This window comes from Oryzias latipes, chromosome 2, assembly GCF_053564925.1.
Source record: "Oryzias latipes strain Hd-rR chromosome 2, Olatipes_Hd-rR_3.1".
Classification (NCBI taxonomy): domain Eukaryota; kingdom Metazoa; phylum Chordata; class Actinopteri; order Beloniformes; family Adrianichthyidae; genus Oryzias; species Oryzias latipes.
In genome coordinates, this window is record NC_136238.1 from 28,551,207 (window position 1) to 28,564,216 (window position 13,010).

Consider the following 13,010-nt stretch of genomic DNA (forward strand, 5'->3'; position numbering starts at 1 on the left):
CGCCAACCCTGCGGTCATTGGACGACCCGCTCAACCACCTGAGCCACTGTCGCCCTGTGTCGCCCATTTACTCTGGGAAGGTTGTTGATATCAGGTGAAAAACTAGCAGTGTTGATGGCTTGTATCTTATGGAATGATATGATGCGTGGACGTTTGAGTTTGGATACGGTGAGCAGGAGATTAAAGGTGATGAGCTTATGGTCAGTGAACGGGAGTGTGTGAGGTTTGCAATCAGATGGAGTAAGTCCAGAGCAGCACACTAAGTCCAGCGTGTGTTCTTTGCAGTGAGTGGGAAAATGAATAAATTGCTGCAATCCAAGGCTATCTAAACAGGATAAGAAGTCTTTGATAAGAGGATTATTACAGTTATCTATGTGGAAATTAAAATCACCAAGAGTAACAGTGTTCTGAGACTGTGAAGTGAAATGGGTCAGAAGATGTGAAAGGTCATTTAGAAAATCCTTGTTGTATTTGGGTGGACGGTAGACTGTAGCAACTATGGTGGGGGGCAGGACCAGAAAGGAGTAATGCAGTATATTCAAATGAGCAGTAAGTAGGAACAGAGACAGGAAGGACTTTCCAGGGGCTCACGATAGATCATCAGGACACCACCACCTCGTGCATATATGCGCGGCTCACTGGTGTACACAAATCCAGATGGAGTTGCCTCATTGACTGCAGTGAAGTCCCCAGGTTGCTGCCAAGTCTCTGTGAGGCATAGAAACTCCAGCTTTCGGTCAGCAAGAATGTCCTGGACCAGCTGGCCTTTATTGGTGAGCGAGCGGATGTTGAGGAGACCAAGGATGACTGTAGTAGAGTTAGTGGAACAGAGAGGATCTGGAGTAGAGCGGGGGACAAAGGAGAGCACACTGTGGTCAGCGCCTCTGGCCGGCGCCTCTGGAAGACAGTGTTTGTTTTTCTCTCCGCATGTCCCTTCACAGAAGACCTGACTGTAATAATAGTCCTAATAGGATAGACTGGGTGGGCAGCAGGTCTTGGAACGAAAGCAGTGATGATGGTTTGTTGGGGGATGTGGGAGGAAACCAAATCTTGTCAGTCACTTCCACAGACCGATGTCTGTACGGATGAAGAGGAGGTTTGGACAGGTGTGGGCATGATGGGGGCAGGGGAAGTCTGGACAGAGTGTCTGATGTTGGCTGCTAAAACATTGCTGCCCAGTGGACTGGGGTGAATACCATCAGATTTATAGAATGAAGTTCTGTTCCAAAACAGGTTAACATTGTCAATATAAACAAACTTGTTCAGGTTGGCAACAGACTGGACCCAGGAGCTCAGACTCAGCAGCCTACTGAAGCGGCCCTGGCAGTCGATGGGCAGGAGTTTAAAAAATTAAAAAGTCTGATGAACGCCTTTTTAGTCGTTTCAGAATCTCTATAGGAGGTGTCATTAAAACCCACATGTAAAATCAGCCTCCTGACTGTGGAAGGGAGATATCGCAGCAGGTCTGGGAGTTTCTCTAGAATATCCAGAACCATGGCTCCCGGAAAGCAGTGAGTGACCGCGTTGAAGAAGCGGACCTTCCTTATTATAGAATCCCCGATTATCGCTGTTGACGGGGCAAACAGGGGAGGAAAAGACGCGGGCTGAGGTGTAGCGCCGACAGGCAAATGACGACAGCGGCAGCGGCGGCCGGGGGACGTCAGCAGCGGCGAGGCACGAGCCTTGCTGGAATGGAAGCGGACGGCTTCCTTCAGGATCTGACGGTGGGAGGAAGATGCTGGAGCCCGCGAGGACGCGGGGAAATCCAACTGCAGACGCTCGTCTGATCCTGATGAGCCTTTAGTTGTAATCCTGGGGGCTCGAACTGGGTTTCTGCATGCCGCGATTTTTCCTTCTTCCTCTGGGATCACCGTGGCGTCTCTCCGGAGAGAGAGCCCAAATCTGGTGGAGTCTGTGTTGCTGTAGTTGCTGAGGAAGGAGCGGGAGAATCTGTGGTCAGACCAGCGAAGCGGTTGGACAGACTCAGGACAGGAGGCTTCCGTGTCTCATCAGAACTCCTTCTGGGCCTTCGGACAACCACTTCTTCATCCAGGGATCGTTGCTTAGGAGTTGAAGTTGAAGAAGGGCATGCGCAGGTGGACGGATCCCATGGAGCTGGAGTGCAGCACTGAGGCAGCTTAGCCGCCGACTGGGCGAAGGAGCCGTCCATGAACTTGGACAGGAGAGCGTCCTTCAGTTGTAGTTCAACCCTCGGACGACAGATGTCTTCTTTGAGGTCAGTAATGATCCCCGAAGCTGTACTTTGAGACTGTGAGTCCAGATCGTAGTTTGGATTTAGGTTTTTTGCTGAGGTCTGGTCTGGACTCACCACTGCTATCTCACCGTCCGCCATTTTGTCAGAGAGGACATTTACTATACTATTACTGTACTCTATTATTAACCATTTTATGTACAAAATGTACTCATAAAATTCTCATTCAAATAAAATACGTAAATAAAAAAATCAACAAGTAAATAAATCATTAATACATTTCTGTTTAATTAATCTTCTATATCTGCTGTTTTCTAATTTAAATGTCCCTACTAACACAGTTCAGTTAACACTGTTGAATCATAACTATTAAACACAAAAGAAGACTTAAATTCTACAGTTCTGTAACCTCCATCAATGGTTCTTCTGAACACGGCTTCTCTTGTCTACTTCTTACTGCTGGAAACTTGGCAGCACTTCCTCCGAAACAGCTAAGACCCTCCGTGTGGATGAAGATGATTGTCAGTATATCTGGACTGAACTTGGACTTATTGACATCGAAAATGAAGCAGTCAGAGAGTTTGTGCCCCCAATGCTGAGTCTGTGTTGAATGTTTGCTCTTTAAACCACAAATTAGTAAAGGAGAAACAAAATTCAGTAACCACTGTTGGATTTTCTTTCTTATGACTTTTTGCACATATAAACCCCCCGGTCACAAGTTATTGTAGAGCAGCCGGTCATCCACTCCTATATTTTTTATAAAAAAAAGATGGAAATTCATGTTGGCAACACCAAATATGTGTAGCCAAGATGCACAATAAGCGTGTTTGAGATCACCCAGGTGGACAAAACGCTGCGCAGATCACCTTGTGAGTGACGTATGATTTTGTTTTTGCTCCAACATCACCTGTCAATCATCACAAAAATATCACCAGAAAGAGGCGGGATCAAGGCCCCAACCTGAGCGAACGCAGATGGAAACTTAGTACTGCACTGACTGCATGCTGCCCAATGACTACAAAACAATGCATTATGGGAAATGTGTCCTGATGGTTTTCGCAGTTGAATGATCAATAAAAATAATTTCAAATACCACCCCCCCGGGGGCGGATCCAGGGGCGGCGCTGGTTCATCTCACGTCTATCGTTGCATTTTCCCCACGTATTTTCAATGTGTACATTATGTTGTCTCTCGCGCATGTTTAATGTTAGAGCCCCGTTAGTTGTCACGGATGTAGGTGTGGGACATCTATTCTCCGTAGCGACCCACCTCCTGCGGGACCGGGAGATGGGTCGGCGCCGCGCGCCTAACCATAACCATAACCTCAGCCCTCCTCCGGGTCTGTGCGACCCAGAGAAAGGTTCAGCATTGACTGCATGTATTTAGATAAGTAAAGTAAAGTAAGGAACTCCTCCTGGTCCGGGGAGGGGGCGGTCAGGTTTCCTGCCTTAAATGTTCTACTGTGCTTTCAAGCCCAGTCAAAGTCCCGCCCCCAAAAGTCATATACTTCACTGTGATTGGTTGATTCTTCAGCTCCGCGCACAAAATTGAAGAGGTGTCATTCAGACAGACTGGCGGGTCGCATTAACATTAAACTTTCAAATTAAGGCGGGGGCCGCAAAATATCATCTTGGGGCCGCAAATAACCCGCAGGCGGTGAGTTTGAGACCCCTGCAATAAAGGGATCAAACGAGTTAAGAAAATGAATGGAAGGCCGGTCTGAATATTTATACTTTACTCATTTTGTTTCTTTTTGTCTTTGTCTCTTTTGAAATTATTTTATTTATGGCCGGATCTGGGTGCTAAATTAATATCAGAAACAGTTGTTTCAGTACACACACACAAAACCTCACCCCACCCGCATCGAGTTGGCACCGGTTTCAGCACCCACATAGTACATACATACCCCCGCCCGGAAAGTAAGTTAGTGTAGAACCGCCACTGGGTGACAGACGGGTCCCCAAAAAGAAAAGCATGAAGCTCAAAGGGCTTCTCTGTTTCTCTGATGAAGGTCACATACCTATATGGTGTAGCTGCAGCTGTGGTTTCCAGATGACATCCAGCAGTCTGCGCTGACGACAGAGCTCCTGCTCGTACTGGACGATGGTTCCTTCACAGAGTCTGCAGATTTCTTCAGCAGCAGCAGCTAGTCGCTCGGTGATCAACTCTCTCAGAGACTGAAGGGAAGACATGGTTCCTGCTCTGATCTTCAGCTCCAACTTCCACAAACACCGCCGTCCTCTTCACTGCAGCTCCGATCGATCATCTGCTAGTCTCACAATCACAGCAATCCACGTTGTCTTTCCGTTCAACACTTCTTCACTCATTTACGACACTTTGGAAAATACTGAGAGTTCCCACACGAACCACGTATCGTCCTTTCTGTCCAAAAACCTCTCAAACGTCCCAACAAAACATCACCGACCTCTCAACACAAGCTAACGCTGCTAGCCTGCTAACAAGCTAACGCTGCTAGCGCCTCGTGCTGTTCTTCTTTGTTTTGGTGCGTCATGATGCTTTAGCGCCACCAGCTGGTCTGGAGTGTTGTATGTCGCTCACATAATGATGGCGTCATAAAATAGCTTCTTTTTTTTCAACTTTACTGGCAAATAAAAGAAAAAGTAGCAGTTTTCATTAACAAAATTAAGGTGTCACTAATCTTTTTCGACCAAACTGTAGAAGTGGGAACGGGACGAGGCGGGACTTCCGGTTCCGGCTAATGATGTTAGTCGCCATTTTGTCGTCAACAGCCAGGTCTTCTTAGGCTTATTTTAACCGAAAGAAAACGAAGAGTAATATTTTTCCTGGACATGACATGTCCTCACGAACTTAAATATGCAATAATCTGAAAATTGCATGAACTCATCACTCGGTGTCACGGTGGCAGAGAGATGACAGATCCCAAATCTGAGGCTGAAATGATCACGTCCTACCAGCTCCACTCTGGATTTTGGACCAGAAACCTTTGAAGATGTTGGAGCATTGTTGGAGAATAGACTGACAACATTTGTTTGGAAGAAAGATTGACCTTTGACCCCTCCCTCATGTGTTCCACATCCAGCTGCAGACACACCACTACAGCTCACATTCCACTTCTGATCCAGCAGTTAGAACCAGAGCCTGCATTTGCAGCAGGTTCCAACCCACTGACCACTGATCCACACAGGGGGACGTCCTAAGGGGCGGAGTCAGCCACTGGAGAGAGCAAAAAGGAGAAATGGGGGTCACTCTGGGCCTCTCTGTGTCTGGACCTTCAGAGGGACAGTGGTTTGGTCCAGAACACGGATGCTAAACTAGCTCTCTGGAAACTTGAACTTGTTGAATGGGAAACTTCCTGAAATCTTCTTCATCTGTTGACTTGTTCTTTCTTCATTTGAATGAGCTCAGTCCTCTCCCAAATCCAACTCCATCTATCTTCAGTGCTTTGGACTGAGTTGGAGCAGAACTAGAGCTTTCTCCAGATGTCCTAGTACTTTTAGATCAGTGTCTTCCAATATTTGGAGCCCAGGTTCACTTCTTTCCCTGACAAACATCCCAAAAGGCCTACCAGCCACCAAATAGTCAGAAACCAGAGAAACTTGGTGGTCTGCATTGATGAGAAACCAGTCCCTCCAGGACGACTCATGGCTTTTTGGAATCATTTCACACACAAACAAACGGGAAGTTATGCTTGTTTTTCTGAGTAAATGCAATCAAATGTGTGATAATGGTCATTGTAAATGTTTAGATAAAGGCTGTAGGGGATCCAGGGATTGTGGAGCGGTTGTTGTTTCCTTCTGGATTAAAGTGCAGTTTTGTGTAACCTCCCAAAGAGGAGAAACCCAAAAAAGAAAGGAAAAGCAAAGAGACAGGTGGAAGCCATCATGAGATTCCTTTCAAACAGGAAGTTCTTTGTCATTTCATGCACTAGTTTCATTTAGCTCTAGTTGTTGAACTTTCTAGAAACTCCTAAAAACATTTTCTGTCCACTTTGAAACCATATGGGGCTGACTTGGCCTTGCTCGCTGGGATACGGCCGACACTGAAACAGAATGAATCCAATGCAGAAATGTGTTGACACCTTTAATTCAAAGCTTCAATCAGTTTGAATCTCATGAAGAACATTTCAAAAATCCACATTTGGATCAGGCGTCTTCATCAGAGCACAACTCATGTTTCCAGGACTGTGACTCACCAATAGATCCTCATTTCCTTTACACAATCCGTTTCCATCATTTGGATTTTTCATAAAAACTTGAGTTAGAAAAGAATTGTTGCCCCAAAATGTCCAGTTTGAATAGTCTCCAGTTTGTTGTGTTTGGTTGCTAGGTAACAGGGTCTTTAATGTCTATGATGTCATGGTGGCTTTCAGAGTTGAACTCCTGAATATGACGGTAAACATTTGGATTGAACAAAAATGGGATTGAAGCTCATGCTAAATCCTGATCTCAATGCTGAAAAAACCTCCTCCTAGATTCTGGTTGTTTGGAGAAGTCCTCCTCTTCCAAGAATTCCTGAAAAAAGCCCTCATTTCTCCTGACCATCTTCAAAGCCACTTTCTGCTTTAGTTTAGTCCAAACTTGCTTTATGCTGACAACATTTACAGCTTGAATCCATCTGAAGAATCCAAGGAAACAAACCAATCTAAGTCTGCATTCATGCCACTTCAGAACCAACAAAGCATGTTTCCAGGACGCTGACTTACCAATAGAACTTGGGATTTCCTTTGTGGAATCCTTCTCCGTGTGTTTTCCTTTGTTTTTCTCCCCAAAACCTAAAGCAGAGATTTTTGCTGAGCTGCAGAACAAACGTCTGACTGCTTTAACCGCCGTTGATGGTTTGTTGTGTTTCCCTCTATAGCTGCTATGGTCTTGGTATGGTTGCTAGGTAACGCTGTCTTTGATGATGATGACGTCAGAGTGGCCTCTAGAATGGACTTTTTTCTTGTGTAACCAGGAGCTGTAACCTTTAGGGCACTAGGACCCAGAAAGAGCTCCAGGCAGTGACGGTGTCTCTATATTTTGTTTTCTCTTTTGACTTTAACATTCCTCATGACATGGTTCAAGGCAAAATATTTACTCCTACTGTAATAAATCAGCTGTGGCTTGAATGTCGACGTCTGTGGCTCAAACACTAACAAAACGCATTCTTGATTTGGTTATGTACTCAGCCACAGAGGAGTACTCATGCCCGATTACCCAGCTATACAGATCGGGGTTCGTTTCTAATTGTTTAACGACGGCTAACCGAATTTTTCTGTGGCTGTTTTGGGATCCGCTCACAGCCTGAGAGATGGCCCTAAAGTAACAATTTCCATCTCCTATGATTCTTTCGTTGGTGCAGGGGGGCCCTAACAAACCAATGGGAGGAGCAGGTGGGGCATTGAAATTTTGGAACTCAATATTTAACATTGAGCACAGAGCCTGGCACACATCCTGATTTAAAGGGTTAAAATAGAAAATTTCCTGCTCAGGCTCACTAAAAATTACTTCCTGTTCCTCCACAGGAAGTAAGCACCAGCTGGCTCTGAGGGGACGTTCCGTTTCAGTTCTGCAGAAAAGGAACCGGGCTCCTAAAGAAGGCAATGATCCAACCTTTGAGCAGCAGCGGTGACCTCACACTAACATGGAAATAAAGATCAGATCACCCCCCTCTGTCCCACATCAACAGGAAAAGGGGTTTTTACTCCCAGAAGATGTTGGTGATGTCAGAGTCCAAAACACCAGCGGCGCCAAGATCAGCACAAATGACCAGGACACGCCCCTCAGCGACTGCCGCAGCTTCAGCATCCCAACCCCGACGATGCCGCCGCCCGACCTCTGCAGCTCCTCTTCCTCCTTGTGTTCCTCTGGGTTTGAGGGACAGAAGGAAACACCACAACATCAGACCAGAGGAGCGCGGAACAACCTGAAGACGCTGGAAGCTCCTCCCACCTGCATCTGGCTTCCTGGTTCAATGTAGTTCCTCGCCGAGAATTTTAGTGCCTCGTCGATCAAGATGACAGGAAGCGACAGCTTCAGGTCCACCACCGACTGAGTCCAGGAGAGAGGCCGGATCTGGAAAACCACCTGCAGACACGCCTGTTCTTTGTAACTGCATCTGCAGCCTCTAGAAACGTCTTTGTTTCTGTTTTCATCTTTTCAAACAGTTTGTTTTCTTCACATGAAGCCTAAAGAAATGTCCTCAGAATGATGGAAACAGTTTTTCTGCAGCATGAAGCTGTTCTGGAAGATTTTCTTCTTTAGTGCAGAGAAATCTCTCATTTGATGAGACGGAGGAACTGCAGCAACGTTTCCTGGAAAACCTCCACATTTCATTGAAACCATGTTGGAACTTTGTCCATGAGGTCACATGGTCTGGAAGAAGCCCCAGTTCCAGCTGACAGAAGTCTGGTTCTGATCCATCACATCTCACTAGCAACAGAACCAAACCTTCACGTGTTGCAGCAACAGTTTCCATGTTTGGGAGGATCTTCTGAAGAACAGCTCAGTTCCAGATCACATCATGATGTTTGATGTTTTCTTCATTCCAGGAAATCATCTGTGTCTCCTTTGATCTGTGCTGAGTCAGCACTTTGACTTCTTTTCAACTGTAGATCCATCATTTACAATCAAGGATTTATTGATAAATATGATTTATTGACAGAAAATAAAGAGTAAATGTATTTATCATCCAGCAGTGATTGTGGTGTTTGTAAGTCTTTTATTTTGAAATTCCTCAAGGATCATCATCATGGTGGGATTTCTAGATCTGCATGAACTCATCCTGAATCCAAAAGACACTGGAGCATCAAAGAATCCAACCCATCTCTGCCAACATGAGGCTCTTACTTTGAAAAGTCTCAGACTTCCTGCAGGGAAACAGGCTTTCTGCTGCTGCACTGACAGATGTGCACGAGCTTGAAAGAGCTTCCTGACTGAGGAGCTGCAGACTTTCTCCTGCAGAGCAGCAGCTGACTTCAGCGTCGTCATGGGAACACAGTCTGCTGCTGCTTCTGGAAACGTCTTCAAGGCTGTGGTGGGACTTGTTGGTCTGGAGGACAGATTCTCTGAGCAAATGCTGCTTCAGCTTCAAGCTTCAGCTCTTTTCTTCTGGCAGAGCTTAGAAGAAATGGAAACCTCCTTTGTTCTGACTGTTTGCTCCAAATCCCAGATTCAGGAATTCCTCCAAGAAGTTCAGCTCAGAGATCATCAGCAGAGAAAAGCCTGAAGTTCTGATGGAAAATGACAACAGAACATGATCAATATTATTGATCCACATGGAATCCAGAAGAAACTCTGAGGTGAAGACATGAAGACACAAGCTTCAGAGACATGAGGAGAAGTCAGAGTGGATTCATTCTGGACTTTCTTCTCACATCTTCTCTTCAGAACATCTTTGTCTTTGATCCTTCAAATCTTCTGAAATCTGATCATCCATGGATTGTTTTTGTGGGATCAGATCCAGAGTTGCTGAAAGTTCTGCTGCCCTCTGCTGGTCAAAGTGTCCAATCAGCAGAGAGGAAATTCCGTTGATGCTGCGAAGAACTCCATGACCTTCATAAATTTCCAGGCCTTCTTTTGTTTAGCCGCCTGTCCACTTCGGCAGTCTTCTTCGCGCTTTTTCCACGTGTATGTGTCTCGCAGGCTCTTCCATTTTTGTTTTACCTCCTCCACTACAGCACACAAACAATGGTGATGGTCAAACGTTTGTTGGAACGTACATGCAAGACAATTAAATAAAATGAAACTCACCATCAAGGCCCATTTGCTGTGCAATGCCACTCCATAACTGTTCTCTTTTGTCCAGATTTTAATAATCGCTTTCGCGTTTGTCGTACAGTTCTTTGTGCTCGGACACCAATGAGACCAGCAACTCCACATTCATCGTGCCCTGCATCTTCTTTGTCTTCTTCGCGGCTGTGTAGATGCAACTCGGCGTCTATCTTCTTCGCTGGTATGTGTGCTCAGCAAGGCAGTTTTGTGTTTGAGCGCCCCCAAGTTGTGTTTTAACTGTAACTTCAGAAGCTCCAGACACGTGTGCAAAATCGCCTTTCTCATTGGTCGAGTAGATTTCGACGCGAGGCGTCAAAAAAAAAAACGAACCCGAGGCGGGTTTTTTTTTGACGCGTGGCGTTTTTTCGCGTCGGTGTGCACACTCTCATTGGTGCCCTTTGTTTAGTCACGAGGCGAATTTCGCCATAAATTCGTCCCGGTGTGTACGGGCCTTAACGGCCACATGTCAAAAGAAAACGTGAAATAAAAATATGTAGAGTCCGAGCAGATCTGGACGCAATGTTGTTTGTCCAAGTGGGGCTACTGTAGTGTGACGACATCGTCAGTCAAAAGGACCCCGAACGGTTATTGCAGGGGGGGCTAACCAAGATGGCGGCTTGAGCAGACGCTACTTTTCAACCTGTTGCGCCAAACTTTGAAAAATACTGCGGAAAGCTACTAATTAAACGCTACTTGCACATTTCTTGCTGTTATAATCAAAAGAGGAAATCATTTTACTGTCCAATGCCATCTCGAGAGCGGAAAAAAGCCTCTAAGGAGAGCAAAGCTATGGCTAACAACATTAACAGCGGCGGTGCCGTTAGGGGTGCAGGACACGACTATACTCAGAGGACAAATCCTGAACAAGACATGATCATCCCGGATGAAGAAGATTTTCCAGCCCTGCCTATTTCAGCTGAAGGGAGCCCATGTAAAGAACCAGCTTTAAAAAAAACACTACTGGCAACACCGCAAGGTGAGGGGAGAAGCAGCAGCGCTGGTAACAACGATGTTATTGATGTTCTTTCAAGCCTGATTAACATCCGCTTTGACGCCATGGAGAAATTAATCAATGACAATTCGCTCAAAATTGAGGGCCTAAAAAAATCCGTTGACTTTGCTTTTGAAGAAATAAAAGATGTAAAGACAAGAATGGACATAGTTGAAAAGAAAACAAACAGAGATGAAGCTACTGTTCTGCGGCTGCAGGAAAGACTCCTGGAATCTGAACGCTACTCAAGATGCTGGGATTTAAAATTATATGGAGTTCCGGGAACAGTGTCCAGAGAAGATGTGAGAAGAGAAACCATCAACATTTGTCAAATGATTTTCCCGGAGGGAAAACAGAAGCTTCCAGATGTGATCGACACTGTGCACCGTTTGGGAAAGCTGAAAGAAAACGAGAGGAAGCCCAGAGGGATCATTCTCCAGTTTTCATCCAGAACCTACAGAGATGCCGTGTGGAAAGCCGCAAAAAACAATCCCATCCTGAAGGAGCGTCATCTCCGCTTCACGGAGGACCTGTGCCCAGCGGACCGGGACACCAGAGCAGCTTTGGCCTTAATACAAGCAGCAAGAAAAGAAGGGAAAATCGCCTACTACGTGGGGACCCGAGCTTATATTAACGGTAAAGAAGTGGGTCTTCCTGAGAACTCAGACCCTCAGAAATGACTGCATCCTGAGCAGCTTTTGCTGTTAAAGCAAACACACATTTTGTTCTGATCTCACATGTTCTGCCCTTTATTTCTTTAAGCCATATTTACAGTTAATTACATTGAGATGTTATAATAATAAGTTTTATTTGTCTTAAATCCAGGTTGGCAGCTAAAGCAAGTTCTGAATGTGAGATATATTTTCTCTTTTTCTTTTATATTTTAATTTAATTCTTAAAAGTGGGGTAAAGGTTATTTAAAACATTTTTTCCCCACTCTAAGTGCAATTTGGCGCACAGATTGAAAGTAACAACACTCCTATTTACTCAGATTTATTTTTCTCTCTTTTTTATTTTAAATCTTGTCTTTATCTTTAGGTTCTTTAAATGTCAGGGGATTAAGAAATGCCATAAAACGTAAAGCGCTGTTTCTATTCGCCAAACAATTGAAAACAGACTTTTTTTTCTTTCAAGAATCACATTCTACCAGTAATGATAGAAACTTCTGGAAATCTTAATGGGGTGAAAGTTCATATCCATCACATGGTAGTCAGCATTCAGCTGGAACTCTCACAGTTAAAAATACATTTGAGGGTGACATTCTTCTGAGCAAATGTGACAGTCAGGGTCATTATGTTTTTCTGATAATATCCACTCAAAATAAGTTCTTTATTACTATTAATATATATGGTTACAACTCCAAACTTGAAAACGTTGAGCTCCTTTCTTTGATTGAAAATGCTGTAATTTTTGGTCTAAACAAATTTCCTGATACAATTATTATAATAGGAGGGGATTTTAATATAGCTTTAAATAATCAGCTGGACAAATGGCGATCACAATGTGCTCCATCTTCTGATAGTCCCTTACATTCATTCATGCAGAGATATAACCTGAAAGACGTCTGGAGAGAAAAATTCCCATCAGATTGTGTTTTTACCCGGAGTAATAATGATTGATCCAAACAATCTCGCATAGATTACTGGCTGGTGTCTGATTTTCTAAGTACAGATGATATTGAAGTAAATATTCTTCCTTCTCCACTAACAGATCATAAAGTAATTTACATTTCTATTCAATTATCTGAAACCAGATCCCAAAATAAGAAAGCTTACTGGATGCTAAATAACTCACTGCTTAAGCTAGACATAGTACAACAAAAGGTTTCTGAATTCATCTCTTACTTTTATAATTTAGCAAAAGAAGAAAATTGTTACGGTAAAAACTGGGAACTTTTTAAATTTGAAATCACTAATTTTCTTAGAAAGTTTAGTTCAGAACTAAATAAAACTAAAAAGGCTAAAGAAAGCCAAATTATCAATGACATTATGACAATTTCAAAAAGATATCCTGCAGAGTTATCAGACGATGATAAATAAATTTGGCATTATTACAAAAAGAATTAGACAGTATT

General features: G+C 44.2%; 1 protein-coding gene and 1 long non-coding RNA gene across 3 annotated transcripts in view; both read right to left on the minus strand.

The window, feature by feature from the left end:
- LOC144987243 (uncharacterized) overlaps positions 1-5,760 on the minus strand; it is a 281,445-nt gene extending 275,685 nt beyond the window's left edge. Inside the window, exon 1 of one of the 2 annotated variants that reach the window (XR_013651114.1) lies at positions 4,233-4,369. Coding sequence is in view for 1 of the 2 variants with exons in the window: in XM_078936396.1 (XP_078792522.1) it covers positions 4,233-4,404 (172 nt within the window). In the remaining variant the exon portion in view is untranslated. Of the gene's footprint in view, positions 1-4,232 lie in introns of both variants that reach the window. The other variant, XM_078936396.1, reaches the window with a different exon arrangement.
- Positions 5,761-6,261: 501 nt separating this feature from the next.
- Positions 6,262-10,215, minus strand: LOC144988408 (uncharacterized). The gene is made up of 2 exons (XR_013652319.1): positions 8,125-10,215; positions 6,262-8,039 (listed from the first exon to the last, which is right to left on the minus strand). It is a non-coding gene; the product is annotated as an uncharacterized LOC144988408 (long non-coding RNA).
- Positions 10,216-13,010: the final 2,795 nt, after the last annotated feature.